Source organism: Merops nubicus, unplaced genomic scaffold (assembly GCF_000691845.1).
Source record: "Merops nubicus isolate BGI_N331 unplaced genomic scaffold, ASM69184v1 scaffold30211, whole genome shotgun sequence".
Lineage (NCBI taxonomy): Eukaryota > Metazoa > Chordata > Aves > Coraciiformes > Meropidae > Merops > Merops nubicus.
Genome location: NW_008590737.1, coordinates 1 through 19,905, shown reverse-complemented (window position 1 = coordinate 19,905; position 19,905 = coordinate 1). Strand labels below are relative to the sequence as shown.

The 19,905-nt window shown below is 38.0% G+C and overlaps 1 protein-coding gene across 1 annotated transcript in view; it reads right to left on the bottom strand.

The window, feature by feature from the left end:
• Nucleotides 1-19,470, bottom strand: part of SLC37A1 (solute carrier family 37 (glucose-6-phosphate transporter), member 1) — a gene marked incomplete at its 3' end in the record, with an annotated part of 29,629 nt that extends 10,159 nt beyond the window's left edge. Inside the window, exons 1-10 of the mRNA XM_008950055.1 lie at nucleotides 19,415-19,470; nucleotides 17,576-17,657; nucleotides 16,609-16,735; nucleotides 14,622-14,700; nucleotides 13,627-13,762; nucleotides 11,855-11,931; nucleotides 9,959-10,125; nucleotides 9,190-9,227; nucleotides 3,369-3,452; nucleotides 370-501 (exon numbers count right to left, since the gene is read on the bottom strand). Coding sequence (XP_008948303.1) covers nucleotides 370-501; nucleotides 3,369-3,452; nucleotides 9,190-9,227; nucleotides 9,959-10,125; nucleotides 11,855-11,931; nucleotides 13,627-13,762; nucleotides 14,622-14,700; nucleotides 16,609-16,735; nucleotides 17,576-17,657; nucleotides 19,415-19,470 — 978 coding nt within the window. The remainder of the gene's footprint in view (nucleotides 1-369; nucleotides 502-3,368; nucleotides 3,453-9,189; nucleotides 9,228-9,958; nucleotides 10,126-11,854; nucleotides 11,932-13,626; nucleotides 13,763-14,621; nucleotides 14,701-16,608; nucleotides 16,736-17,575; nucleotides 17,658-19,414) is intronic.
• Between the last annotated feature and the right edge of the window lie 435 nt (nucleotides 19,471-19,905).

Genomic DNA, 19,905 nt, shown 5'->3' with positions numbered 1-19,905 from the left:
TAGGCTGCTCTAGTGGTAGTTACAATGAAATAGGGGAAAAAAACAAAGGAAAACAGTTAATATGGGTACTGGAGCCTAGATGCTTATAGTTTCTAAGATGCAACCAATGACCTTATGACATGTGCTTACTAGGGAATTACTTACTACTTACTACTGAAATTTTGTATCAATTTTCAGTCCTTTGAGAGAGGCACACTCTGCCTTGTGTGAAGAAGAATCTGCTTTAGCCTACGTATACCAGTTGCCAATAAAAGCTTGTGATTTAAAGTTAATGTCATCTACCACTCCATCTAGAACTTCATGGAGATATGAATTCTGAGGCAAAACTTAATTCTTAGAGGAACTGGCAAGAACAGCATGTGTACTCACAGGTATTCGCAAGGCTCCAAGGAAGCTGATAGCTGATGTCCCATGTCTACCTTCCCCAGTGACCACAGTGCTGGAGCTCAGTGACACACTGCAGCTTTCACTGTCAATAAGCAAATGCTGCATCTCTGGATCCTGCAGTTTTCCACAAAAACACAAGAAAAAGAAAGGAACAGTTCATCAACACATGAATCGAATAATTCCAAAGTTGTTAGTTTTTTGGTTTTTTTTTAAATATCTATTTTATCATAGGAAGTTACAGATTTAAAAGATCTTTTGACTTAAATACACAGAGTATACAGCAAGGGTATAGAGTACATACAGAATATATAAACAGAATAGAAAATGGTGAAACAAGCCTGTTTATGTCTGACTGCATACATTGTATTATGGAATCAAGTTTCTGCTCTGTTGTGGCACAATTTCAGGTTGCAAAAAATACATATTAGAGTACGTTTTAATGGAATAAAACAATTACCAGTCTTCCCTAACTCCACTACGTAAATGTGGTCTAATTAAAACTGACAGTCTGAGGGCTACAACACACTTCTGTGTAAAAGCATGTATTATCTTCCTTCTGTACAAATACTAAGCCCATTTTTCAGACTCTGTAACATAATATTATTCACCAATTTAAATACAGGCCAGCTTTTAAAATGAATTATGGATACTGAGTGCTTCATGTTAAGCAGTCACTGATTTTTTTATGTCTGTTTCATTTGAGCATTGGAATCCACAAATTCTAAAAGGTTTAAGTTTACCAGTATTACTTAAGTTGTGAACTCTGAGTTCTTTTCTAACATCAGGAAAGATTTTACTCTAATAATTCCACTGGCTGCTACCAATGCTTGTGGAGCAAGTTATCACTCAACAAGAACACGTCATCCCCGTCCTGCCATGAGAATATCTTTTTATTTTTATCTATCCACCACACTGAAGTCAACTCTCAGAACAGAACTAGAAACTTCTATCTTACAGCTTTAAGAAAAAGAAAAGAAGGGCTTAAGCAGTGAAGCTCCCCACTGGATTCAATGGAAGATGCTTCTCAACAGTGTCTTAAGTGAGCATCTCTTGACAATTTTCACAGCAAACTTGACCAGGATTGTCTCTGGAAATGCTGCTAAGTTCTCAGACAGGTAGCTCTAAGACTATTTAAGAAGAGCGGGTTAAATACTGAAACCACTAACATCCAAATAACTTATTTACCAACTCACGCTGAAAACTTTCATCAACAATGTGGGATTTTATGTTGCGTGTAGCTAAATGATAAATAAAACCAGTAGTTTGTGCTTGGCAGAGCTAACGTTCAGCCTTCCTCGTCTGCCACAGAGTGTGATTCAGTGTATGGCACATTCTTGATCTCTGGGGAAGGATTCATTATCCTTCAATTTTGTGTAATTTTTAAGAGGCCCACCTTACGCAAGCAGTAACGAACACACAGAGGTATTCGGGTCACGCAGCCAAACACACATTCTGCTTTCAATCACTGTATATCCTGAATATTTGCTTTCTCTTTACAATAATTGAAGAGGTCAATGAAAAGTCAGTAAAAGCTGCCATTCCAGTGTGCTTGGAGGACACCAGCTCATAAATGCAAAACATCTGTTGTTTGTACAGCACAAAAGATGACTGAGATAATCAGCTCAGTGTAACTGTAACAACCACTGTAAGAAGGAAAGATCAGCCCTGCTTTGACAAAAAAATATTATCTTCTGTCATTGGCAGAAAATCAGGGAGTCCCAAACAGCGACAAACAAGGATTTGAAAGATTTTATTTATTCTTAGCACTTGTTAGAACTCTCTGTTACAAACTTATAACCCAACCTGGTGGGTGGGGTGAGGGGGAGAACATTGGAAGGATCATCAGCAAGTGCCCTTGTGCTTTGCTGTCCATGTTGTCTCTGTCCTGCTCACACGGGAGCAGTGGTCAGTACGAGGAAGGGGTTTGGTTTCCTTGCCCATTTGCTGCCCAGATTCTGGCAGTAGAGGTTCTAACAGAGTTTGATGTGAAATCTTTGTCTACTAATTTGCTGACTGTATTTTAGCTCAGTCTTCCTGACTTGTCTAAAAGACACCTGTGATATTCTTACATGTTCTTCCCTTCTAGCTGGTTGTGAAATAATACTGACAAAAGGTTTTTGGGCTGGAGACTGTTCTTGGGCAGTGCAAGATGAAGATCAATAAACTCAGTACAGAGGAGATTTAAACTGGACTGACCAAAATTATGAGTAAAGTGTTTCCTCAGCAAAACTCTCAAAACCTTTTCATCGTCACTGATTATTATACCCCCTGAATGCTAATTATTATTCGACAGGCAAAGGATGAAAAGAAGAGGAAGTTTCTATTTTCCTGTAAAAGTCTGAAAGTAGTTAAAGAAGAAAAGAAGTTATCTTCTCAGGATATGATGCGTCAACTGTATTGAATACAAATACAAAATTTCAGGTGGAAATTTTCAGTTAACATCCATCATGAGACAAAATGTCTTTTTGCTCATAAATGGGCAAATCCAAAATTCTGCTTTTAGTGAGAATCACCACCTGTTTTTACTAACAGAACTACCAATCACAAGTTTTAAGTAAGATTTTGTGAATAACTGCTCGTATTTAGAATTCTTCATCTCCATGTATAATCTTGTTAGTACATACCTATACTACATTAAAAAGTGAGACTGCAAAGATGGGACAAACATGAGTTTATAAGTAAAGATTTCAAATGGCTATCTTTAAACATTTTGCAGCACACTACTTTTGCTGGAATTTTATGAAGTTCACAAGACAGAACCAACTGAGAAAGCACGCCACCTTACTCAGCTCAGTTTGTAGTATTTGTTGGATAATGCTTAGTTCCCTCATCTGAAGTTACATGGGTGTATGAAGGCGGAAGCAGACTGAAGCATCATAAAAGAAAGAGAAATCTTTACCAACAGTAAATCTACAGTAAGTACTCCATGTGAGCTTTAGGAAGTCCCCTATATTATTTTACAACAGTATGTTGGTTTTTACCTGAGGTTTGCTGGTTTCCTTAGCATTTAAGGTTGGCGTCTGGACTCTGAATCGAGATGCACCATTCAGGAAAGTTTTAGAACTCTGAAAAACAGAACAAAAAAAAAAAAAAAGCTTCATGCTTTAGTTGCTTGTTTTTTTTAAGGATTACATTAGTGTTAATAATTTCTCTGCAACAAAATTCTTTGTGCATTGTAGCATAAGCATAACCTGAGCTGAAGCATCTTTAATGTAATGACTCTGTATTTTGAGGTTTTACAGTTCTTATACAGACCCGCAGCAATATACATAAAATGCAATCACAAATTTATTTGAAGACTAACTTTATACTGTTTTTATATAGAAGCAGCACACCAAATTCAGAGCATAGTCATGCCATTCTTAACATCTTTAGCTGCTTTCTCCTCTACTGAACTTTCACTGACATTGCAAACTTTTTTTTTTTTCTCACAAGACAATCCTAGTAGCAACAACAGTAGTTGATATATTTCAAGAAAACCTTAATTCTCCATTTTTCTGTCCCTTTAAGCCAGTTTATTCCTTTAACTCATGCTCACCCATGGTCTTACTGTGCTTTTGTGGGCAGGAGGGTTAATGAAGAGCCTGAGCACCTCCAGCATGCTCAGTACAGAAATCAATACAGCAACCTATATTTAAGTCCCCAGGTTATATTTATGTGTTAACAAGTGCATTAGTGTATCAGTTCACACCAAAACAACACTGACTGCAAAACATAATTCTGAGATCCTTGGTCTAAAAAGATTTACTAGGGTCATTAAAGTTTATCTGTTAAATTAAATATACAGCTTAAAACTAAGTTTGCAGTCAGGAAGGGACAACCTATTGCTAAGACCTCAAGAGGCACTGTGCATTCTTTGGAGATGTTTGTTTAGGTGTCTAATCACACTCTGGATGCCACACTTAAAAAAAAAGGCACAACACCAAACCCTGCCCCAAACAAATCCAAACCCCCCAAATCCACCACTACAGATAAAAAAAGAATGCCCATCCATTAAGTAATTCTTCCCCAACAAAAGTCCAGGGATATCTACTGCAGTATTCTTTACACAAACTGCCATTCATCAACCAAATCTTTCCAAGAGGGAAAAAAAAAAACTTTTGAGGATAAATTAAAGTATTTGTGCAGAGCTGAGGCACAAGTACTCTTGGACATGCATTCCCCAAAATAAACAAACAAGATTTGAATCCCCAGGGTCTTATGAAACAGATTTTAAATTTTATCGTGTAGATGAGGCTCTTGTCAAAAAAGTGATTTACAATAATCTTGTGGGGAAGAAAATCCATTATCTAGAGACAAGTCATCTACATCTTTATTGAGCAGCTCAGCAGAGAAAAAAGACTTTTTCATTTGAATGTCAAATATAAGATTTACTGTGGTGAGGAGGAAATGTTTGAGGAAAACGACCAGACCAAAAGGCTGCCCATTTAATACTTAGACTTCTTTCTCCTTTTCAGAAGATAAAAATTGCAACTTTTTAAATGCACAATCACTTTGCTACAGGAGTTTAGAAGAGCTAAGTTTCCTGGAAATGCAAAGTCAGGTTAAAGAAAGTTCCTAAAACCTCCTACAAGATTTGCACATGTGAAAGACAGGTCTGTTATGAACATGCTGCAACTAATTTGTTTACTTATGGAAAAAAAAGGTACAGAGAGAAAAGATGAGAAGCAATAAAAACAGCTACAAATCATTACATATTGCAAATGTTAAATCTACTCTTTAACTTTCATTATGAAAGTGCATCAATGCTTAATAAAGCACAATGACTTCTCTCATTTGTCATAGGCATAGCCTTTTGGAAAGTCGTAGATGAAGCTGCCAATGCTACCATTTAAAAGCATTATATTCTACCCAAATATTTGTTTTGAAAGAGATTTCAGATTCATAGATCAGAGTCAAGGAGAATACAAGCAAATAGATCAAGAAATCAGTGAATAAAGTATAAGAACCATGCATCAACAGCTCTATGCCTGGCTCTCCATCTGTGCTTCTGGACAACTCAATGAAATCAGATTACTCACCACTACAAACTCTGTAGAAATATTTGGCTCACGATCATGCTGCAAATAAACAGTAGACCAAATTCATCCAAGATAGTGACATCACACAGAGATGAATCTGATCTATAAATATTAATATAACTACCCTAAGTCCTTCCCTCCTGCTGAGCGTTTATTTCAGTTGTGCTTAAATTTAACTGGCCTCATTCTTCCACAATGAGGTTTGGCTCTTGGCACCAGCTGGCAGAGGTGCCTGCATCTAACCAAGACATCTCTCCAAAGTGACCCACTAAAGCCTTATGAGCAAAGCAAGTGTGTATATTTCTTTAATGTCTTAAAAAAAGCTCTCTCACAGATCCTGCAAAAGCACACAGCTTGTCCCTGGAACGACTGAGTAAAAAAGGACAGCTAGCATTTTATGCCTGCCAGCAAATTCTACCCTTTATACAACATGGATGAAATTTCTTGTTCCCAGTAATAACATGGCCTATTTTACTACCTGAATCCTCCTTCAATTAGCAATCGGTTGTCTTTACAGTCAGACACTGTAATTACCACATCTGCACTTGTGGGAGATCTTTCTGAACTTCTATTGTTACCTTATTAATTTCCTTTACTTCTAAAACTACCCTCCCTGCAGTGAACAGAAGCTGTGAGACCTATTCACTAAGGATTTAGAATCCATTGTACTTTGCAGACCACGCAGGTCTGAGGAGAGCTATTTGAGCAATTCAAATGGCACACAGCTTCCCAAGACAATGTTGAGTCTTCATCTGAGAAGGGTCCAAGGCAGGTGGGGAAGCAGTTTTATAAACCTCCTAAAGGATTTGCACATGTGAATATATGGGATAGGGAAGGAAGAAGGTGATGTCTTCTGCTCTGGAAAGCAAGGTTTCCAGGGAAACAGAAGGTCAGGTTCATCCCCACACAACAAGACTGTGACTGAAGCAGTGATCTTGCTGTTGCCCTAGAGAAGATGAGGTCAAATAGTAGCCCTTTTCTGGGACCAGGGGAAAGGGTGGTAAATGGAAGGGAAACGATGCAAAATTTTTGTTAATAATATCACAGCAAGTAGGCATTGGATGTCATTTTTTTCCATATCAGCTCCTTAAGACATATGAGCAACATACTGTGCAGAACTTTCTTAGTTACGGTTTCCAGTAAAAGTGTATTCAAAACCAGTAACAAACATTTACTCCCACAACGCTTAACAGCAAATTGTGTAATCATTATGCTCTAGGTATTATGAACAGCAATTGAAATATTCATGGGAGCATTTCTGAACTGTATAAAAACTAAGGAAAAAAATGCCTCCTGTTAGGAGTCTTTAAGTCACTTAAAATATTCTCATACTTGATAGAAGTTACCTTTAAGAAATGAAAGAGAATTAAAAGAAAAATACAGAGCCCATTGTCAGCACACCTCTCTCAGAGTAACAAACCAAGAACAGGAATACTGCAGACCGTTAAAAGTATTCAGAAAAGCTTTATTAGTACTTCATAAGAGGAGAATAAATCCATTAGCTGTTAAAGAAGAGATAACACAGGCTAGAAAAGTAGCCTTCAGTTACTATTCAAGAAGAAGAGAACATTTAAAATGTAAAAAGCAATCTACCTGGAACTATTGGAGGGGTGGTAAAAAAACAGTAATCCTCCATGTAGAAGCTACCTGTGAGACTTGCAGCTAAAAGGTATAGTTCACATATATCTACACATGCAGACAATCTCCATGTATAATCCCCTAGCACTAGAAAACATGTGGGATTCAAACAGGGACCTTCCCTCCAACACTTTCCCCAACAGCTCTCTTGGGCACTTTGCCCTTACACGTGGGAAACCTTTAAGACCTTTTTTGCCAGTCTCCCCATTATTCTTTCAAAGAACTAGTCGAAAATGCAGCAGACCTGATTGCTCACACATCTGGTAGTCAAAGGAGAAAGAACCTGGAGCAACACGATGCTCTAGGTTTTGGTTTCAGCAGAGACAAACACATAGCAGAGTCTTATGGACCATGAAACAGAGATGAACCAGCAAACATGCTCCTAAATGCAACTGAGCTACAAACAACTTTGTGTTATGAGAAGTTATATGCAGCTGCTCTTTCTAATGCACTCCTTTTTGTTCCCTTTCCTTGCTTTTTATTTTCCCCTCACTCTATTTGGATTGCCTCTCTCCTCTTGTGTCACAGCTACATGAAGCAAGAAAGGAACCATCTTCTCACACAGCAGCTAAAGCTTTCTAAGGCACAACTTTTTGCCACTGATGTGGCTTTCTATGTTACTTAATTTTGAGTACCTAAAACATCTTACAAACTTTTGTTTCAAAAACACAAACACAAGTGCAAACATCTTGGTACCAGAGCTTAACCACTTTCAATCTGCTTTTCAAATAGTGTTTAAAACAACTTTATACTAATTGTTTCTGAAAGACAAGCTTCGTCCCTAAGTATTAAAAAATGTTATGAGTTTTGCTGCCACAATGGCACAAGGAAACACACAGAATGTTCAGCAACCCAAAGAAAGCAGAAACTTTGCACACAGAGACCCCCCTTCAATCTTGCTTTGACAATGCCTGAAGTGGTCAGTCTCTGATGATGGATTTTCAAACTCTTATATCAATAGAGTTGCATTCTCCCTTGTGATCCAGGCAGTATGCATGCCACACTTTGTGCGTGTGATAGTATATTTACAGCTTAGTGAACGTCACTGCCTTGCCAAAATTTAAGTCCTTGAAGTATAAGCTCTCATACAATAGCAAGATCCATTGTCTTGATGACAGTGAAACATCTGATCAAATGTGTTCTAAAAATTCACTGTATATTTAAAACAAACAAAAATGATATATGTACAAACAGCAACTCCACCCTTGAGAATTTCCAGATTTGAGAGGCAAGCCCTAAACAATTTGATGCTATGTCAGTTTTAGACCTACAAGCAGAGAGTAGGACCACAACAAGAAGTAAACTTGTAAAACAACAAGTAAAAAGTAAAGTTTTATTAACTTCAACAACATAACAAGTCCAGAGGTTGCCTTCCTTCCAACCTAAATTATTCTATGATGCCACAAAAACTAAAGCATTGATTTATTATGTGACCCACACCACTGAGCACAGATTATGTCTCTCTCCTTTTCACAGCTCTTCATTAATGTCAGTTTTGGTTAAATAAAGGACATATTATATGATGACTTAACTCATTGTCACAGACTGCTTCCATTCTCTTCATATAAGCTTCATATCCATCCCCAGCCATGTGCTCCCACTGTCCTTCCTTCTATCCAAGGGACTATCCCATCTTCCAACCCCCAGCCCATAGCTGCATGGTTCATTGATGTAATTATGTCAGCAAAAGGGTCCTTTGCTTTTTCTTCAGTGACTAATAAAGGGTTCTCAAACAATGAGATCCTTCATAGGAAATGGCTGGCAGCTATCTCACTATGCTATGCCTAAGCAAGGAAGGCAACACATGTCAGAGTGCTCCAAAGATGCCCAGGAAGACTGGAGGAAAGAAAGAAAAAAAGTAACAAAAAGATGGAATGATTTTTACTTGGTTTACTGTAGTAAGACCATCTGTTCCAAAACGTTAGTTAAAATAAACCCATTCACCTCTTGATACACATTGCTTTGATAGAAAATAAACTACTGGTTTACCAGTGAAGCACAGAAGACCAGTCATTCCCCCAAGTATAGGGTCAGTTACAACAGCCTGGCACAAAAGGGCCATGCAGATTATCTGATTTCCAAAACTATCCCAATAAATGTGTATTAGGAGGCAAAAATAAAAAGAGAAAAAGCATTCACTTACACTGGATGGTGTGCAGGAGCAACTTACATCTTTAGGATCTGGAATACAATAACACACATAGTTAATAGTGAAAGCAAACATAATGGATTATTTCTTAAAACACCCACCAGCAGTGTAATTTACTGAAAATAAACCAACAGTGCAGGTAACACAGAAGTGGTCCTGGTAGAAATGTGTAACTGTAGCTTTAGAGAAAAAGAAAACAGTGCTCCACAGCACTCTTCCCATCCCGTGACCACATTAAGTACTGCCCTGGCAGCTCAGCTCATTACAGCATTCTAGTTAATATCTGCAGAACTTCTACTTCCTGAGGTAGGACAGTTACAGTGAAATAAGCATTCATACTAGTACCTCTGAGCCTACATAGGCACAAAATGGGACATCCCTTTTTAGTTTCTAATTGTCAAAACTTGCTCTACCAGCTGTCTCCTGTATTTCATAGCACAGAATATGGACGGCATGGGTTAAATGACTGCACAGAATATATATTGCAGCTAGGTGGGACATTCTGCTAAGACACACTTTAACCATTTATAAAGACAGGGAACCAATGACAGAGCAGTGGATTCAATTCTGAAGTGTTACTCTCTCAGGTGTGCCAGAGTGAGCATATAAACTCTTTACACATAAACAGGTTCTTCTAGGAAGAAGTTCTTTAAGTGTAGCCACAGCCTGAGGAATATACTTTGCAGTGGGTCATTTAGCTTAAACAGCTGGTGTTCTCCACCCGTAGCGAGCCCGCCACAGTTTATCCCATTAAAGCACTTACGTTCAATAAGAAACAGGAAACAAACAATTCCCATCACAGCAATGATTACACCAGGCATCACGAAGGAGAGACCCCAGCATGCAGACACCCAATAAGCTGCAATTAAGGATCCCAAGATATTTCCCACTGATGTGTGTGAATTCCAGACTCCCATGATCAAGCCTCGCCTGCATTTAAGAAAAGCACACAAATATTTCTTATGATTCCAACAATAAGCATTACTATCTTGAAAAGAAAGTATCAAAAATTACTTCATCTGTGGTGTTAATGAAGTATTTGTAATCTTATTGTTCTTTAACTGACCGCTTCTTTATGCTACAGTCTTTTGTCTGGCAATTTCAAGGCACCTAAATATTAATAGAAGTGTTCTAAATACTACCCTGTGCATGACAGAGCTCATCCTGCATTTGACTACATTGAAAGGCAAGACTCAGGCTTGCGCATTTCTGGACAGAGTTGCTCTGTATGCAGATGGAACGAGCCTGCAGATGTTGCACAGCACATGCATGTTAAGCACACCGCTTCTGGGAATGAAAGTCCTCCTGCAAACACACTGCACTGATGATCTGATGCTTTCAGGATATGTTAGTATTATCATGCAGAAGAAACCAATCTGTACAGGAATAGGTAGAACAAACTCACTATCTTCTGATGACATGCTGGACTTGCTAAGCACCAGCAGAAGATAACACCTGTGCAAGCTTGGCTAACAGATACACCAAGCTGCTGTCTGCCTGGAAAGCACATATTCTACAGAGCTGCTGTAGAGTAACTCCAGCTGGGCTAAAGTAAACTACAAAAGATCAATCTATTCTAAAATAAACCAAATATTTTCCTTTGGCTGAAGAAGAGATCTAAGAGGTCTGCTCATGTTAAGGAAGTTGTAGCAAAATACAAACAAGAACCAGATCACTGATATTATTCAAACTGGAACCCTATCCACCAGTTCACAGTGCAACCTCCTAAAAATAAATGCTGTGGCTTTTGCACAAAGCAAAATCTGAATACACATATTATTTGCTTTATACACTCACCAATTCTGTCCAGTAGCGTATGGCAGTTATCATTTGCTGCATCTTGTAACATTTACTAAAAAGGCTGCGAGGACTATGGAAAACTACTTTGAGTCTACATCTTCTCATCCATCTCATGTTATATTGAATCACATATTTAATTTTCATACGTTCTCCTCTTGAACCAATTGACAATAATGTTCATTCAATGGTATCTAAAGTGGATGGCACTACAGTGGCATTACTATCTGCTACATGCATCAACCATTATCGGAGCCCATGGAGCTCTTGCAAAAGTTTATGGAAAACTGTATGGTATGACTAAATAAACATTATGAATGATCTCTATGTAGGATTAAGGGGGGAAAAAAAAGATCAAAGAAAATGACAGAAAAGGTCAAATCAGTTGTATTTTCTTTTTTTATATTAAGTTTTCAAGTTTCTGTTTTAGAAAAAAAAGACATTAGATAAAAAGATAGTTTTAGAGTTACATCCTGACAACTGCTTTGAAACACAAATAAAAGCAGAAAATTTCACATTAAAATGGCCTAATAACAGCCTTTATTAGAAGTGGGTCTAGATTGTTAATATTTGCAAGCATTATTCATAATTCTGAAACACTGATGTTTAATTTGTCAGATGCAGACTAAAGAGCTACCACAGAACAGTGTTTTGATATGAGATAATATTTCAGATACACAATGAACATCACAAAGGAAACTCTTCCCAAAGATCTACCTAAGTGCTTGTTTCATGGAAGAAAAAAAAAAAAAAAAAACCACTGAAGCAAAAGAAAGATATCTAAATTGGTTACAGTACTCAGTATTATAGCCTAGTACGTACTGATTTGTACTTCCAAAACTTTGGGTTGCATATTATTTACCTTCCTTTACCAAACCAGTTGCCAATACATGTAACGACACTTGGCCAGCCAGTAGTTTGCACCAACCCATTAGCTATCTGAAAGCATATAAAAACAGTAATAAATAAACATACCCCATAATAAGCCTGCTTCCTACACAATTCCGGCTGAGTGCTGCAGTGAGAAAAGGAAGCCCACACAAATGCTTTGAGTTTAGAAATTTAGTGGCGGTTTTTGACAGCATTCTTTCCTAAGAGTAAACAAGTCACAATCTTTTGCAGAGATTCTCCCCTCTACTTATATCTCTCCAATTATTTTACTATTTAAAACAAATTATTGTAATTCAATCACATGCTTACCAAAAAAGTCACTTTGCACTGGACAGAGAAATGAATTCCCCACACTCAAACAGCAACATAATACTTATGTCAATTTGAACATATAGAATGTTAAGGGTTGGAAGGGAACTCGAAAGATCATCTAGTCCAACCCCCCTGCCACAGCAGGATCACCTAGGGCAGGTCACATAGGAACACATCCGGGAAGGTTTTAAATGACTCCAGAGAAGAAGACTCCACAACCCTTCTGGACAGCCTGTTCCAGTGCTCTGTCACCTTCATGTTTGCAATTGAAGTGGAAAAAAAAAGCTTTAGTGGAGACTGGGTAACTTTGAACATTAACTATAAAATGCTTTACAGACAGCTGTAAATAAACTTACTGGACGAGACACTTAGCTTGCATTCAGGCTGAAGTAAGAACAATTTCAGCTTCCATGTTGCAGAGATCATAACTCTAACTCATCTCATCTCCTAAAAAGTTCCCTACCTAGAACTGCACATTAAAGTTCACAACACAATAATTCACGTGTACAAAGAGCATTTGAATGTGCAACAAAACAACCTCACTCTACCCAACAAAACCCAATTAGGCTGGTGGTGCGCGACCACCCTTGGCATTACAGGATTCATTGACCACATCACACTGTGTAGCGCTGGCAGAGACAACCAGCTCAACCCCGAAGGAGCCAGCTCCTGTCTTGGAAACCACCTAAGCCAAGAGCACTGGAGCAAGGACATGGTTAAATGGATGACCTGGTGAAACCTGGTGACCTGGTTATAAAAGCTGCAGTACCCCAGCTCGTATCACTAGCTGCCCTGTTGCACAACGCTGTGCAGCCCGGCCAGCAGTTACAGGTGCTACTGCTGTAACACAAAGAAAAGAGCAGTGCAAGCTGCAGACCTGTCCCAAATGGCTCAGAAGTGCTAGCCATATCCTGGTCCTCACCATTTCAGGTCAGTGGAAAACATTCTTGCAACACTCAATTAGACCTACAAGTGCTCTGAAAAATCCCACATAATTAGTCTTGCTACAGAAGCTGCCTGTTCTCAGCCACACTAATGCGGGAGACTGTTCATCATCAGTCGCATAGCTGCGATTTTCCCGCAGAGAAAGCCAGAATGTGTCACTCGGGCCTTGGCAGACTGACAAAAGAAAATACATTTGTTTTAAAACTCACCCACACTTAAGCTTGCAAAGAGTTGATCACTGATTTGACAGTCTGAAACACTTAACTTGATTTCAGAGACTCCTTCCACTAAAAAAAACATTTCTGAAAACTAAAAGCAGGGGCTAGCCACTCTCTCATTTCTGCCTGTCATCAACGACAATGTACGCCAGCATTTATACCCTCCCATCCAACCACTAATCACCATTTGCAACAGAAAAAAAAACAACAATACAACACTAAACAATACTACGGAAACTCCTGACTATGTAAGTAACACCGTGCCTACCTGGGCCATTATGTAAAACCACAGACTGTGTATGTTATAGAAATAGCCCAATCCAAACATTGCAGTGAAGAGTCCACTAGCCAGCATCCCGACTGTCAGATAGTAACGGATAGGCAGCCGCTCGCCTATTATTCCACTGGGAACATGGAAGGAAATGAAAAGAAAGGCAATAATTAAAAATGAGATTGTACCCCAACCCTTCACACAAAGAATATTTTGTGTTGTTTAGCTTTGGTTGAGAAGATAGTTTACTCGTAACTGCCATTTTCCTTCATAGCACCAAATGAGCACATTTTACCACTTGACAGAGAAAAAACACAACAAACATTTCATGTTCACTAACTGCCAGCTGCACAACCATCTTTCAGGGAGATGCTTTTCAGGAGATGCTCACCTGGAGCACACTGGAGATCATTTATGTACAGAGTCATTTTCCACATGACCCATAAGGTGGGACATGTCTCCAGCCATTTAAAGTCAGAGTTGCCTCCCTTGCTAATAATTCCAATTACGAAGCTTCTGGTTTTAGTCACTAAAACACAGCATCTCCAAAGATCAGCTAATATTGTACATTTTAAGATGGGTTTGGTATTATTTTTTAGGAGGTGTCTGCTTCTGTTCTTTGACTATAGAGAAAGCCAGGACAATCAGTTTAGTCTATGTGTGCAAGCTGGAGACTGAAAAGTTTGAGGACATACATTCCAGCATATATTCCATTATATGGAATACGAAGGAAAGACAGGCTAGATTGCAAGTTGGAAAGCACTGCCTGCACAAGGCAGTCAAGATGGGTGCAGGTGAGTAGTTTTCTATATGCCAATAGGTATGATACCACTGAGGACTCGGAATGATATGGGTTTTTTTCCTGAGCAACCAAATTCTCACCTTCTTCAGCAGAAACATTACAGTAGGAAAGGATAATATCTCAAAAGTAGTACAGTCTCACAAATTTAACATTAAGCAAAAAAGCAGGTTTCAAAGACAGTGAGGTTTACCTTAAATACATTCCAACTGCATATGCACACAGAAACGAGTAATCCAGCGCTCCCAGTAACTGTTTGTAGTTATTCTTATCTAAAAGCAATTTTCAAAACAAATTATCAATTTAAATATTTTAATAACTTCCCAACAATTTCTATATATTGCAAGAAAAATATTAGTGAACACACACTGAGGCTTAACTTTCAACAGGAAAATTACATTTTTTTATTTCATCAAAAAAATCCTCTCTATGACTGACTCTTTTGCCTGTAACATATTATGAAAATGCTGGTGGGCCCATTACTAATTCTACCTGATTCAAAAGAGTATTTTGGAAGAGAGGAAACATCAGTTATTAACAAAGTGCCCCTTTCTTATAGGTCCTTAGACAAAGTAAAACCCAAACTTCAAGGGACTTTATTAAAAGTAACAATGTGTTGGAAACAGGTAAGGCCCCAACAGCCAAAATGACTTAAAAAAACCCAGAATCATACAGGCTTTAAAGGAAGATCTATTCATATATTTTCTCTATTTAAATTTTTTTTTCATTCTTAATATATTTTATATTAAGTTGTTTTAATTATTTAGTTTCATTATTAATTTAATTATTAATATATTTTTATATTAGTGATTAAAGCCTTTTGCATTTCATTTTCCAACTACCCATAAGGCACAGAGATAGAAGTCTTGTTTAAAAAACCTATATGGTTATGCTCCATACAGGAAATGTCCATAATCACAAATAAATGGAACTTGCAGGCAGGATGGAGGGAGCAGGAGGGACTCCATCCAGACACCAGCCTAGTCTCAAGAGACCTGAGCCCATACCAAGAAAGACAGTTTGTGTATTTGCAAGGAGCCACGATTTCCACTGAGTTTGAGAATAAAGTCACAGTTATTCATTCCTTCTTTCAGTGTTGCCTCCCAGCTTGCCAGCTGCCTGAAAAACAGAGCTGCAAGAACAAGCCTAGGGTGCCATCCCAAAGAGGGTAGCTTTGTAATAACCTGTGTGCTCATGGAAAAAGGAGGACACTGGAGCTCAGAAGTCGCCATTAAGAAAGCTAACTAGTGTTTTACACAAGCCAACTCAGTCTCCCTTTGGTCCAGGGACAAGAAACAGCAACCAAGTTTAACTGCACCCCAATACGTTTGGAAACCTGTGGGACCAAATAACTACAGTAGACTGATTACCTTGTAGCAGGCAGTTAATGCACAGCATTTTGTCCATAGGAAACCCAGAGCACGTATCTTTAATTGTCTTTCAATGGTGTATGACTTTTTTTTAATTGCTAAATAAAGAATAACTAGTATGAATGGCTAGAGAGACTGGAATGGACTGGCACATTGACAGAATGAACTATTCTACTTCACTGATGTTCCTGGTAGTGATAAAAGTGGCAGGGAATAATTCAAAATCCCTATTAAATTCAAATACAATTAAATTAAATTTTAATTGTAAATAGAAAAAAATATTTGCCTACTTAAGTGAAAGGCCAAGTTCATAAGCTATTCACTCAGTTGTCAATTCTATTCTGCAATAAAGTCTCCATTAAAATGGGGAGAAAAATATTCTTTCTGCCAGATAAGGACTCTGAAAAGTTCCAATTTAGATAAATGCCAAGTAACTTCATTGAAGTGATTGCTGGACCTTGAATTAAAATAGCAGAAAAATGTTATTTATTTCCTTCTTCCCCCCGTTTTGCCTTATTAGTTATTCTAAAGACAAAATCCATTTTCTGACAGAAAACTTATAGCTATGAGGTATTTTCAGCAGATAACAGATAAAATAATGTCAGTTGTTTAAATGATTTTAAGTAGGAAAGACATTGTAAGGTAAGTCACAACTTAACTTTATTTGAAAAAATCTGTGAAGACATGGAAGACAAAACACCCCTTCCATACACATCTCCTGAATCCCTCCACACATGAAAGAGCAAGAGGAAAATAATCTAATTATGAATATCAGCTCTTTGTTATGAAAGAAAACAAAACAACCCTTACCAAATGGCTCCCAGCCACACTGCGATACATTAGATGGCTTCTTGACTGGCTGAATCTGGGCAGCATACTCTTTGTAGGAGCTGAGGTCAACTTCATGTGAAGCAGCACAATGCTTGTGCAGCTCTCCCTGATACAGAAAGGAAATTTGAAAATGGAATTTTCACTTGTGACTGTCAATCCCCAAACAGCAACATATTCAACAATTCTAGCTCTATATGAACTTGTGTCAAATCCACTGAAATCAGTAAAACTGTTAGACGTTATTAACTGCTTGGTATTTTGCTGAGTGAAGCCACCATACAGATGAAAGATTAATTATTTGGTTAGAAACAACTTGCTACACTGAACTGGTGTTTCTGATAGTGTACGATTTCAAAATTCTTCACTAACATCAAGCTACTTTGCCCACTGTTACTCATTAGTTATACACAACAGTGTCCTGGGGGATTTGATTTGTGTTTGTCCAGTTATACGGCCCAAGATTACACTAGCAAACTTAGAATTAGACAACATTTTGCCACCAGCTTCACTGGGATAAGAGTCCCAAGTGTACAGACAACTTTAACTACAATGCCCAACAGTACTAGGAACAGTCTTGTAAATGCCAGTGGAATTTTATCCCGTTTGACTCTTCACTTATGAGCAACTTTTCTCAAACATAAGAATGCAAACCTGTAAACTCTTAAATAATCTATAATTAGAATAATTCATATGAATTAAGCATAGGCAAAGATGTTTCAAGTCTTAAGACCAAAGATCAGACATATACACAACATGCTAGGTGTGGTCTCACTAGTTTATCAAGTAAACATCACCGCATACTAGCTTTATCAGTTTTTCATCTTTTAAATCATTCCAAGTTAAAGTTTAACACTGCCTTTCACAAAAGAAAATATTGAAAAAGATGACTGCTTCCGTGTTTGACAGGAGTAGAAGGATGTTTAAACAAGGACTCAACCTTGCTTACCTTAACTATACTAATAGGTTTCCTTGATAAATGGAAGCTGGCATACAGCAAGAAAGTGAGAGAGAAAATGAAGGCTCTATACCTAGACAAAGGACAAAACAAAGAGTATTTGAAAATTGTTATTCAGATCTACTTTTAGTTATGTAGAAACATTACAGAAGTCATTGGTAATCTTGGAATAGTGGGAGACAATTTTTTTCATGATCCATAACACCCTGATAACAGCAGGTTACGCTGCTTTACCATATCTGCTCTGGCTTTGGGAGGGAGCTTGGTAGCACAGAGGTAGGGGCAGGAGAACAGGGCAGTGCTCTGGAGTCCATGGAGCTCATCTGCCTTGTTCACAGCCTTCCTCTGCGGGCAATCAGAAGGCAGTGTAACATTAAACATACTGATAATCAGATTTCACATTTCACTGTCTCATCCGTTTCTCTGGTACAATTAGGACATAAATGATGGCTCTGTGAATTGTCAGTTTGGCTACTGAGGGCTATTACTCCTTTCTTTCCTTACTGCTTTTAGAACTTTGCTTTACTTTGCCTTCCTCTGTAGCAACACACATCAGCCATTTCTAGAGATGATTCTAACAACGGGGGACTGACACTGACTGCCTGTACTGCACACTGGAGCACATGAACATAATTAACAGTTTTAGGACTGGGAAGGAATCTTCCCTTGTACCTCACTGGCATCCTTGGGTCGTTCTCTGCAGGTCATTTGAATTAAAAGGGCACCTCCACCTCCCTGTCACTGCAAGTGTTAAACAAAAATAACAACCTGATCTATTCTCTGCAGCATGTTTCAGCTGTTTAAGAAAGAGTTTGGTGAATTTATGCTTTTAACAATACACAGAGCTCAGAGTGTTATCTACTGGCTCCTTCTAGCCTTGATCTTGAAATTACAATCTGTAAATAAAAGTACATACACACAAAGATCTGACATCACACATCCTACTATGGTCTATGGTCCTCAATTTTTAATTAACCTTTTTCAATCGTTTCCTGCCTTATAAACTTCTTCATAACAAGGCAAGGGTCTTCTTTTATAGTTCTGGTATATTCACAGAGACATTACAAAAAAAAAAAAAAAAGTGAGTTATCCTGCAAGTTATTTACCCCCATAATTGAAAATACCCTCACAAATGACAAAACTGAAATTACTTTTTCCTTGCTGCTCTGCTAAAGAAAGTATGTGATAAAATACCTCAAATGGGAAGAGCTTGGTCTTTCATTTGTTATTTCTTTGTTATTCACAAGCAATTGACTCAGTATTCTATCTCAGACAGCACAGGAACTCATGCTATCCAAATTCCTGGATTAGTTTTCCTAAAGCAAATAGGTTTAGAATTGTGTTGTTGTTTGTTTTTGTTTGTTTGTTTGTGGTTTTGTTTGTTTGTTTGTTTTCAGGGTGGTGGTTAACACTGCAGTAGCAAGAACTAAAACTGTAATTCTACAAGTCTATATTACACATCAAATTATAGGGGTAGAAAATACACTTCTGGTTAAGAAAAGTAAGCTAACCTCAAGCAGTCCTCCCACTCAGGAGTTTGAAAATTAAAGTCTCAGATTTATCCTTTCAAATACATACCCTGCAAATAAGAGGAAAAAAAGCTTTATTCTCTAGCACACTTGACTGGTAAGGGTCTGTCTGGGTTCCACCACAGAGTACCTCAATTTTTAAATGCTAGCAATATTAATTTTCTATACAACTGACTATATTTTCTTGCTGTATGTCTTAAGCAATGATAAAGCAAAAACAGAGCAAGGCAACAGTGCCATCTCCCCCAGGTACAAATTCACATTGTCCACAGCAAAGATCACCACCATACTTCAAACCTACCACTGATCTCGTGAAAATGAAGTGATGAAGCGAATCCCAGGAGGAAGCCGAGCCATCTACTCTACAGCTGGTATCCAATTTTAGGTGACACAATGATGTACTTGTGACAATCTGTCCTCAGAACACGTAACAAAGATCCTCCCAAAGGTGTGCAATGGTTGGCTGTTCACAACTGTGGACGATAGGCTGCCGAGTTGATCTCCCTGTAGGTTTTTTTTTTCCCCTGTACACCTTCAGTCACAACGTGGCAAATTCTTTACTCTGGCTTTGCTAATTGCCAATCTTCAAGTAAGAGAGGGTGATAAGTAAACATTCTTAACAAGTTGCTGTCATTTTTTTTCTAATCATATAATTTGAATCAGTAATTATCTATTTCAGAGACAAGTAATTACCATAACTAATCTTCTACACATCAAAAATGTAATGGAGATTCTTAAGCCAATATAAATTGCAAGCTTTTATTAATTTTATTCTATTATTAATATTTATAT